The sequence below is a fragment of the Arachis stenosperma genome, chromosome 3 (assembly GCF_014773155.1).
Source record: "Arachis stenosperma cultivar V10309 chromosome 3, arast.V10309.gnm1.PFL2, whole genome shotgun sequence".
Taxonomy (NCBI): Eukaryota; Viridiplantae; Streptophyta; class Magnoliopsida; order Fabales; family Fabaceae; genus Arachis; species Arachis stenosperma.
The window spans coordinates 160,751,973-160,764,397 of NC_080379.1; the positions used below are offsets into that span (position 1 = coordinate 160,751,973).

Below are 12,425 nucleotides of genomic sequence, written 5' to 3' on the forward strand. Positions count from 1 at the left end.
ACTAACTGCAACTGATTTCACGATCTATTTTTTTATAGATTCTAATATAATGTATAATGTTTTTTTCTTTCTAAAATAAATGTGATATAGCTCCCGAATTAAACATGATTAAAACAAGTAAAATAAACGAGAAATAAATATCACTTGTATTATTTTTTTATGTTTCTATTACATATATATCCTTCATTCCTTTGCTATATCTTCCCATAGCATTTTCTATTGTTTTTTTAAATATATTATATATATTTCATTATTTTTACTACTTAGATATATTTATACTTACTATTTAATTCTTTTAACCAAAATAATAGAGAACAATAACTGCCATTTATTTTGGGATATATTTTTTATATCTTCTAGTATAATGTATTAATGTATAATGTTTTTCTCTTTCTCAAATAAATGTGATGTAACTCAAGTGTTAGACAAGAGTAATATAAGTAGAAATAAATGAGAGAAGAAATGATGCCTGTATTATTTTTTACATATTTTTATTATATATGTGAGGACACTAACTGTCACTTACTAATTTTGCGATCTATTTTTTGAACGTTTTTGGCACGTGTGTGTGAATAACAAAGGACACTCACGACCATTGATTTTGCTATATATTTTTGGCATCTTCTAGTAGAGTGTATAATGTCTTTCTCTTTCTCAAATAAAGGTGATATAGCTCCCGAATTAAACAGGGTAAAATAAGTAAAATAAACGAGAAATGAATATCTCCTGTATTATTTTTTAGGGTAAAGTGTTATTTTGGTGCCCCAATGTTTGGATCGAATTTTAATTTGGTCTCTAACGTTTTAAACGTCCTATTTCAGTCTCCAAAACTTGTAAACTTCCTATTTCAATCCTAAACAAGTTTTAAACATGTTCAGTATTGTCCCACCATTAAATTTGACATAAATAATTTGTATATTGAGGAGTTAATAGCATTTAATTTTAGTATGTAAGTAAAATTGATCCACCAAAGATCACTATTATACAAGGCTTTTCTTTGATTTTGGAGCATTGATGATTGATTATTAGGATTTGAAATTTTATACAAAAAAATTGAAAAAAAAAAGTATTACAAGCAGATTTTGGTTATGTTTTTTTAACACACAGAAGAATATATGACTTAACTAGTAATATTATTAACATCCACGTCACTCATTCCATTAACTATTAGTGTTAAATTTAACGAGAGGATAACATTAAACATGTTTAAAATATTTTAGGACAAGAATGAAACGATTAAAATGTTAGAGACTAAATTAAAATTTGACCCAAAGAAAACCAAAATATTATTTTATCCTATTTTTTTATATGTTTCTATTACATATATATCATTTGCTATATCTGTTTTTTGGTAGCTTCTAATATAATATATAATGTTTTTCTCTTTCTCAAATAAATGTGATGTAACTCTCGAGTTAGACAAGAGTAAAATAAGTAGAAATAAATGAGAAATGAAATTATGCATGTATTTAGAGTTGGGTATACAGGTCATAATCTGTGGGTTAACACGTTTAATTTGCAATCTGCACCATTTAAATTCGCAATTTGTTTATTTGTAATTTTAATGGATTTTTCAATCTGCACCATTTAACTCATGGACTAAATGGGTTGAACCCGCAGTTTAGCATGCCAACCCATTAATCCGCGTTAAATATACATAATAGTAACAAAAATGTATTTATAAGGGCTAAAAGCTAACAACTCATTTAAAATTTATTTTTTCCACCTCAATATTTACTCTTTAACTCTTTAGTTAGACCTAAAATTGGCGTAAATATCAATTAATTGTTGTGCAAGATTTATGCGTTCTTCTATGGCCCGCTGCATTGTCAATTTTTTAGTCATAAATCATGAATTTGATAATAGCAATGAAAAAAAGAAAGACAAATAAGAAAAATTGCGGTTTGGTTGACCTGCGAAACCACGGACCAATGCCGTGCGGACTCAGGCCTCTCTCAAAACAACCTATATATATTGCGAGTTGGTCCGCCTCAGTCTATTAATATTTAGCCCGTTGTAGTCTGGACTAAACGAGTCGGGCTAGCCTTTACACCCATGTCTACCTGTATTATCTTTTACATGTTTATATTATATGTGTGTGTGAATAACAAAGGATACTAACTGTCACTGATTTCATGATATGTTTTTTGGCAGCTTCTAGTATGTGTGTGTGAATAATAAAGGACACTAACTGTCACTGATTTCATGATTTTGTGTGTGTAAGAGAGTGACAAAGGACAATCTCCCCGCACTGTAGATAAAACGTGTGGAACTCAAGCCTTCACCTCTCTATCAAAGTCGAGGCAAGTGGTCAATTATGCTCGAACTCGACTATATAGACCACATACTCAAATCCGACTTGTCTGAGATATGGCCTAATCTGCTCCGACGGCCATGTCATCAAATTTCGCTTGGTGCGCAAGATCCGAGGTGCCTACCAAACGGAAACAAAAAAAACGGAACGGTGAACACATGAAATAACAACTTTACTGCTTATTAATTACAATAAAATAAAAAAATATTTAAAAAAGTATACCACTCGATCAAGCCTGTCAACAATGTGCTCAGCATGATCCAATTTGTACATCTCACCTTCATAACCCACTAACTGCTGCTCCATCTAAACACAATCTAATAAAATGAAATCACATACACTGAACTTAATTCTTTTTACGTTAACTAAATTCTTAAAAAAAATATTTAAATCCAAAACAACATAAAAATTTAGTACTTCTAATTTTGTCCCAACTAACTAACACCGTCAACTAACTAATTAATTAGTAAATAACTAACTGAACCTTAAATTTTACTAATCAGGTTTCTTTCTAATCCAACTTAACTTAATTAATTATTCCACTAATTACTTTTGATTCATAACTTAAACTAATTATTCTCACTAAACTAACTAATAATTTACTTTGTTATCTTATACTAATTAACATGTTATAGACAATAAATAACAATTCTACTTAAAAACAATAACATAAAAAATTTAACTAGCATAAAAACAGTTAACAGTAAATCTAACTAACATGTAAACAGTAAATTTGTAACTCTAACTAATATGCAACTTATAACTAATTACTTTATCTAACATGTAAACAGTAACATTAACTAAGCTAAAAAAAACTCTAAATAAGCTAAAAAATTAACTCTAACTAACCTATTATTTACTGACCTGAAACTGAGAACGTCGTCCACAATGAACTTTACGGGTGTCGAAAAGACAGACAGAAGGAGGACCAAAGTGAATTTGAAAGAGAAATTGAAAAAAAGGACAAAATCAAATGGTACCACTAGATATTTATAGTGTGCTGAACTTATCGTAGAGTTCGCCGAGAGTGCAGCAAACTCTATATAAATAAAGCTGAAATATCTTGTTTGGAGAAATAAATAAATTTTTTATTTTATTTAAAAAAATCCCTCCTGAATTTTTTTTTTATATCACCATGAAATATTAAAAATTTTGTTTTTAGGTCTCTTACGTTATGTGTAGCAATTTTAATTTTATTTTTGTTTCATTTTTCTTCCTTTTATCTTTAATGTTTTCCAAAAGATTTTAATTCCATCCTTGCAATATTTAATCGTAAGATAGAGTATTACTTTTATCTTAAATGTATGAGGTAAAAACCAAATTACCAACATTGGTTCTAGCATTTTTTTTCATCTTATTTGCGTTCCACTTTAAAAACATAACAAAAATATTTGAGAGATTAAAAAAAATCAATCCAAATCAGTTTAAAGTTATTCTATTTAGTATTTTTTAATTACTGTTTAATTTATTCTGAATTTTTTAATTATTACTGAAACGATTGAATAATATTCGATATAATAATTATGTAATTGTAGATATTATATATATAATTATAAATATTAAATTAACATTTTATATTATTATTATTTTTCTAACATTATCACAAATTATTTTTACTAACGACTTGATAGCCGCTCTAAAATGCTAAGACAAAACAATTTTTTTCGGCATTTTTTATTGTTGTGATTATTGTTGGTAGTGTTTTGCTACTTTGGTCTGTGATATTTTTCTTTTTCTTTTGAAGTAACCATAGAGAATTAATATTATAGAAGTTAGCAATATACATCATAATGTATTGCTAAACAAATCTATTATAAAATTTATTAAAGATAAATTTTTGTTGAGTTTAAATTTTAGATATTTTTAATTGAATTTTTTTGTTTTAATTTTTAAGAATTTCAGAATTTTTTTTATGTTCAATATTAACAGTAATATTTGTAGTGTAATATTAGATTCCAAGACTTTATATTTCTTTTAATGTTGATTGACAATTTTTTTTTATTATTCTTTTGGGTGAATACTGAATAATTATGATCTCTCTTATTATTTAAGAAAGTGCCTAATTCTCGTCAAGAAGGTCAAACATGTTTTATCAACCTAAAAATCGAACCGAAAATTTTGGGGTCCTAAAATGACTGTTACATCTTTCTCTTGTTGGTCAATATCATTTCAATAGCAAAATAAATCCATTAATTTTCATTTTTATTTGTGTTTTTTTCTGTTTCTAATTTTCAGTGGAATAAATAATAAAAATATTCTCTTAAAATTTTGCTTATTAGTTAAATTATCCATAAATTTTTACTTAATCAAATTACTCTTCCAAATTTATCAATATTAAATGTGCTCGTCTACGCCAATAAATTATAACTCAAATGACATAATCTCTCTATACTCATTTAAGAAATTATGTATTTGAATCTCCTTATTTTTTATAAAAAAAAAAATTGGACTCGTCCCCACTCCATTATTATCCATATTACAATTTTCTTTACTTATTTTGTTTTATTTATATTTGTTGGAGTTTTAAACCTTCACAACAGTGCAGCTAAATTTTAACGCTGCTATATGACTTTTAAACCCCAATACTCCAATAGTATACAATGCATTTTTATAATAGATTTAATTTCTAGCCAAACTGCATATAGATTCAATTTATCCAAAGTGTGATTTTTAAAATCCAAACACTTGAATCAAAGAACAATTGAAATGAAATAGCAATGCAATGTTAAAAAGGGAAAAATAATATAGTGTTCGATCTCCTAAATAATGACTGTAATGATAAAAAAATGATAATATAAATAAGAAAAATGTTACTCACTTTAATATTTTATAATCATACTCTACACAGGATTATTTATAATTTTTCCATGCTGTATATTTGTATAAATTTATTAAGAAAACAGATACTATCAAAATAAAATAATAATAATGATCAAATTTGTCTCCAAAAAATTGATTATTTTTAAATTTGTTACAGAAAAATTTTATCAATTATATTGATCTTTTAAATATTACAAATTAATTTTTTTGTCCATCCGTTAATCTATTAACATTTTTCATAAACGAGTGATGACATGAAAATGTTAATGGATAACAAACATAAAATTTAGTATATTCAAATTAAATGTTGACCAAATATATTTATAAAAATTTGGCAATTTAACTCCTTTCTTTAATTACATTAACTCTAATTCTAATATAGCTTTATGATACTAAATTAATAGATTTTTATAAAAATTTTTGTTCAACATTTAATTGGACATGTTAAGTATCACGTATATTATTAAATAATGTTTTATATCTTCAATTGTTGACAAAAATTATTAATGAAATAATACAAAGACAAAAATAATTAATTTGTAATTTTTGAATGACCAGTTTAACTAATAACATTTTTAAAAATGAATTCAAAAAATGAATTATTTTTTAGAGACTAATTTGACTATTAACTCTTATTTTTACATAATAAAAAATCGTATCTGATTATTAAAGATATTGACAAAAATACTCTTTAATTTTATTAACTGATAAAAATATTTTTAAAATATTTTAAAACGTAACAAAATATCTAATATTAAATATATATTTTTAATATTAAAGTATAATTAAAAATAAGATATTTATTGTTAAAATTTAGTGATTTACGTTAAGTAGATTTTTGTCAATAATTATAAATACTTTTATAAAATAAAAAAGTATTTTAGAGTTCAAATTTTATTTTTTATATAATTTTTAAATATTTATCTAAATATTCTTATACAATTTTAGATTAAATATATAAGTGATTTATCAAATATAAAAATTATTTATTATTTATTAAAAATATTATTTTTTATTATTTTTATTATATTTTAAGATTATTATTATTGTTATTAAAATTGAGTGATATTTCTATCAACGTATTAAAAAAAATAATATTGATTTTTTTTAACACAGAAACTAATTAGTCTCATAGAAATAAAATTCAGAAATTGAGTTGAATATTTTTTTTGTCAAAGGCGTCGTTGTCTTTTGAGATAATTGTCGAAGTTGTTTATAGTTTTTTCTTTAATTTTAATAGTTTATTCTTAAGATTTTTTATTTTAATAAATAAGGGAGGAATATTTATTTTAGTAAATATTTTTTAAATTATTTATTTCAGTAATTATTATAATTAATTTATTTATTAAAATAAAAAATTCTTTATCCTTGACACGAGTTTTAAACAGTAATAAATAAAATTGAAATAATAATAATTATTTTGACCATTTATTATAATTTTTTCCTCGGAGGATTCCACATTTCCTCAACCCCGGTCTCACACTTAGTCACCGCTCTCTTTTACCCTAAACGCATAAACGCACTACGCACATGCCACAGTTTCCTACATAAACCTCACACCTCACCACTCTCTTGTTCCATCCTTCTCCACTCTTCATTTCTCATTGTCCTCCATTTCATCACTCAATGCTTCATAAAGATCTCTTCTTTTAATCCGCCCCTTTTTTCTCTTGAAGTTTTTTTTTTTTGTTTCTTTTCCCAAATGGAAGATGAGAACTTTGACCCTGCAACCTCAAGCCTTCTGTGTCTGGAAAACAATAACACATGCTTTGATGATTTTGAATGTAGTGCCGCAGATGGGTACCACAAAAAACTTAACTTTAACGATGATGGATCGGAACCATTCGTGGGGTTTCTGGTGCTGAGTGATGAAACTTTTGGGGTTATGGTTGAGAAGGAGATAGAGTTTTTGCCCACTGATGATTACCTCAGGAGGATCCTTGGTGGGGATTTGGACTTTGGTGTTAGGAGGGATGCTCTTGATTGGATTTGTAAGGTTGGATTAATGGTTTTTTCATCAAATGGGTTCTTTTTTTTTTTCCTTTTTTTTTCACGGATAATTCATTCAATCTAAGTCCTTTTTCATCTTCAATCAATGAAAGTGAAAAGTGAATCCGCTTCTAGATTTTTCGTTTACTGATGTGTGTGGATTGTTTAAAGTGCATTTATTGGTATTTAGTCATTGAAAAAGATTAAATTTTCCAATTCCAACAACAATCTCTTCAAAATTTATGGCTTTCTATTGGGCTTTAAATTGATTGATTTTGCAGTCAATTTTTGTTTTTAGTAATTCCTCACCTACTCACCTACCTAGTTTTGCAGCAAATTGTCGATGTCCTATATTGATTTGAGACTCGATTATGCATTTGGTCTCTGTTCTTCCCAATTTGTCTCTTAATCTTGTATTTCTTTTATCGAATAATTCAGCTAGTGACTGATATATTTGCAAACTGTGCTCATCAGGCTCATGCTTATTATGGTTTTGGACCCAGTTGCTTTTGTCTATCTGTGAACTACTTGGATCGGTTCCTATCAGTACGTGATATTCCAGTAAGATCAATTAGATAAAAGCATACTAGTCTCCTACTATATATATATTGTTGATCCTTTATTATTGATAGTCTAATTGTTAGTTTTTTACCTTCAGAGAGACAAAAGAAATTGGGCTGTGCAGTTGTTAGCTTTAGCTTGTTTATCAATTGCAGCTAAGATGGAAGAGACTAAAATGCCCCATGTTATAGATATGCAGGTAATTGTGCAGCCATACAACTATCTGTGATTGTTAAGTTTTACTCTAATTTTGTGAATGTTATTGGTATTTGGTAGGATGACGAAACAACAGCTGTGTTTGATGCTAAAACTATTCAAAGAATGGAACTGATGATATTAACCACACTGAGTTGGAAAATGCAAGCCTTAACTCCGTGTTCCTTTATGGACTACTTCCTTGGCAAGATCACTCGTGAGCAGCATCTGGCAGAGTCATTGGTTTTGAGATCAATGGAGCTCATAGTTCAAATTATCAGATGTATTTGTCTTGACTTTGTTAGTAGCACTTTTAAGATGTTCTGTTCTTGAGGATATTAACAAGGTGTTTTATTGGGAACTCAATGCAGATGTTGAATTCTTGGAGTTTCGGCCGTCTGATATTGCCGCAGCAGTTGCGATTTCTGTGTTGAGGGAATCACAAGGAATAGATATTGATAAAGCCTTGAATTGTTTTGTCATCGCGCGGAAGGTAAGATTGATGTGTTTCCCACGAAAAGAAACAGTTGTTTATTGCTGTTTGATACCACATTCCCTTGTGCAAATTGTTCTGCTGATCATTTTGGGATTTCTGTTTCGCAGGACAGAGTCTTGAAGTGCATTGAACTGATCAGAGACTTAGCCTTGACAAAAATTCCGGCTAATTCGAATGGCAACTTAGCTCCATTAGCACCGCAAAGCCCCCTCGGGGTGCTCGATGCGACATGCTTGAGCTATAGAAGTGAGGAATCAACAACAGTTGGTGGTTCATTCACAGATTCCTTCCAATATAGTCCAAGAGCTAAGAGGTGTAGATCAGAAAATGGACCTTCTAATGAGAATTTCAGGTCATGAAATGAGAACTTTCCTCCTTCACCAAGGTTCCATTTGGGTTTGGTTGAATGAGAGTTTTAGTGTGGTCTATGTAGGCCATATTGGTAACACACTCAATGAAAGTGTGCCTTTATGAATGAATAAAGATGAGAAATTTAAGCAGTCTCACGCGTATAGCATGAGTTGCTAAGTTGTTTATAGTCAGAGGAATACACAAACCAGCTGCAAATGTTGCGGAGAATGTGGATCGGAGAGGAAATTTTGATGCAAACAATGATAGGTATATTTGGACAGAAAACCCATATTTTTTTTTCTTCTATTTTTCATAATTATGTCCGAACTTTTCATTTAATGGAAAAGAGAATGAAACATAAACTGAAATTCTTTTCATTTTTATCATTTTATGCGTTGTTTTGTTTTGCAAATTTCTGAAACAAAAGCAAGCAAAAGATCATTGATATTTAAGCGATTACCTACTAATAGAGACCTTAGTTATGAACTAGGAAGATTATAAAGTCAGTTTGGTTCTTTGGTATTTAGAGCACAAAAGAGATGTTTTTCTTTTTCTGTCTACTTTTTCATGAACAAAATATAAAAATAAACTTGAGTTTGATTTCAAACATATTTTGTATTCTAAGGAGCGTGTTCTGTTGGGCATGAACAACAATACAAAACATGGTAGAATTTGATACAAGGTTATTAGGAGAATTTTATGGTAACAAGTTTGATAGTAATGTGGGGGGGGATCCACGTCAGCAATAGAGACCAAGATCTACTGGCACACATGAAACTGAGGATTTGTCTTTGCTTCATATTATTGGGATTAGAAACTGCCACAATGGAATAGAAAGGCCCACTAGCTTTTGCTTAGAGATATTGACCAGTCAAAAAGCATTCGTTTCACTGCCAAAAACCCACCTTATGATTTTTTTTTCTTAAAGAGAATCACATGAATATATTTGTCATCAACTGACTAAAAATTAATAAATTTATCATGTGGGGGCATTTGCATTGGGAGTCATCTCCTGTTCATTAAGATGGCAGAATAAATCATAAAATCAAACTAGTTTAGATTAGTCAGAGTAGTTAATATATTTATCTGATTAAATAAATATTGAAAATTTTTAATTTCACAAATATTAAAAAATTTAAATTTCATCTTGTACATATAATATATTTATCTGATTAAATAAATTTTTTATATTAAAAAATTTAAGTTCCACAAATATTAAAAAAATTTAAATTTCATTTTATACATACAACAATTCATTAGTCTAATGTCTTAAAATAATTGCTGACTTACTATTGACAAAATTAATATGTATATAATAACATTTCTTTTTTCATGGTGATAGTGATACTAGTAGCAAAATAAATAAGCAGGCATATACTATTATTTATAATCCCAATATATACCGTAAGCCCATATATGCATCGCATATGAGACGAACTACAGAACTTAGAGCAGACAATTCTCTTGGAACACTACAGCCATTCATTATTGGATTATTGGGAATACAGAACATAAAAAAAAACCTAATTTATATTTTAACTAAGTATTTCAATTAAAGAGATCACTAACTAAGAATATTAAAAATATTTTTTTTTCAAAAAATAAAATTGTAACATTTTAATGACATTAAATACATAATTTTTTATTCTAATTTATTAAAATTATAAGATAAAAATGAATATAGAATATTTTAATTTTTATTAAAAAGATTAATACTGTATAAGAATAGAAAATAAAAAATAGAGGTATAATAATTGTTATCATCAATTTGGTTAAGATACGTTTTAAAAATATGCTATATATTTATACATCATTATGAAACTAATTTTCTTGAAAATTTAACTTATGAAAATATGAATTTAATTTTAATACATTAATAATATAAAATATTTTATATAATCATGTATTTATAATTTTTTTAATAATTATTTATACAATTAATATAAAAAATAATTATTTTTATTAATATTAATATTATATCATTAGATACACATATAAGAGGATTTTATATCAAAATTAAATTTTTCATCAAAAGCTATATCTCAATAAAAATAAGGTATTGTGCATTTGATGAGAGATGAGACATGAGAGATAAGAGATAGGAGGAGATAGAAGGGAAAAAAAGCTGTAATGTGTAAGGAGAATAATTCTCTGAGGGTGAGTTTATTGCTTGTGTCAGTGAGTATTATGTGTGATGAGATACATGTGTATTTCTGTGCAGTACTTAGCAGTGGGACCTCAACAATGCTCACTGGTGCCATCACTGTCACACTCACTGGGTTTAGGCTTATTTGCTCTATGTTTTAACTTGCTTTCAATTAATTAATATATATCGTGCCCCACTCTTCTTTGAGAGTGGATCTTCTCCAATAAAAAAAAAAATTGAATGATATCTAATAAAAAATTTTATCCTTTATTATATTTTCTTTCATTTATTTTTAATCTTATTTATAAAATTAAAAATAAAAAATTATACTTTATTCTCTTTAATGACAAAAAAAATAGAGAAAATCTATTTCGCTCTTCCTCTCGCCTCTCCCACATCATCCAACTCTACTTTCCACTTGACCATTTATATCTATGATTTAAAATACAACCAACAAATATCACTATTTTAAATTAGTATTTAATCAATAATAATTCATATATATAAAATATATCATTTGTATTTATATTTATGTTTATTAAAATTTATCTACATAAATTAGTAAAGATTATTTAATATTTATACTGACTAAATACTTATTAAAATTAATAAAAAAATACTGATACTTAATATAACGGTAATTAACTAGTGTGATGGGCTCTACAACTGCATCCATCCATCCATTCATTCATTCACAATCACAATCACAGTAATGATAAAAAAGGGTTTCTGTTAAGCTGTGTATTAAAAGTATAAAACAATTGGTTTTGTTGTGCAGTGTACGATGGAGGTGCAGTGCAGGTTAATAAACCAACAAGAGACCCGACAAACATGTTATTAATGAATGTCTTGTTTTTTTCTTTCTATGAAATCCTGAGGCACTAGCTGCAGAACGGAAACAGAGATACATGATTCCTGGTTAACTGATTAAATTTGAAGAGTTTGAGAGCTCTCACGCTCCGGGTATGTTCAAAAGAAGAGTTCTAGTTTAGCTTTTTGTTGGCGCAGTCACACCACAGAGAAACCAAAGAAAGGTTTCGATACATGAAATTAGGGCTGACCTGGTTTGATTCTCTCCTTCAAGCCACAACAGATATTAGCTCTTTTTTTTTTAATGCAAGATTTTTTTAAAAAAAAATGTGTTCAACAAAGAAAGATTAGTTAAAGTTGCAAATATTTTCATCTCCTAGGTAAGTTTGTTTGGGTGCTTATTTTTGAAAAGATCTTTAAATGATATATTTTTTTAAAATTTTCTACAAAAGTAAGAATGATTTTTATGTTCAAATATTTCATGTAAAAAATATTTTTTATTTATCAATTATATTTGAATAAAATAAAATAAAAATATTTTTTTGTTCATTTATTATGTAAAAAACATTTTTTTTTAAAAATATCTTTTAAAAAAATAAATTGTAACTACTCCAAAAAAAATTTATATTATTTTTTTAGTATTTTTATTTTTACTATTAAAAATTTGTCAAACATACTAAAAAATAAAAAAATTTATTTTTCATTAAAAAAATTTTTTGTATCAATTTAATAGTGCCCAACAA

General features: G+C 27.2%; 1 protein-coding gene across 1 annotated transcript; it reads left to right on the forward strand.

Annotated features, from left to right (window-relative positions):
* The first annotated feature begins 6,629 nt into the window (after nucleotides 1-6,629).
* On the forward strand, nucleotides 6,630-9,104 carry LOC130967920 (cyclin-D2-1-like). Its single transcript, XM_057892972.1, has 6 exons — nucleotides 6,630-7,130; nucleotides 7,598-7,684; nucleotides 7,782-7,883; nucleotides 7,961-8,162; nucleotides 8,251-8,372; nucleotides 8,483-9,104. Exons 1-6 carry the CDS (start codon nucleotides 6,837-6,839, stop codon nucleotides 8,732-8,734), a joined length of 1,059 nt encoding a protein of 352 aa, XP_057748955.1. The 5' UTR covers nucleotides 6,630-6,836; the 3' UTR covers nucleotides 8,735-9,104.
* Nucleotides 9,105-12,425: the final 3,321 nt, after the last annotated feature.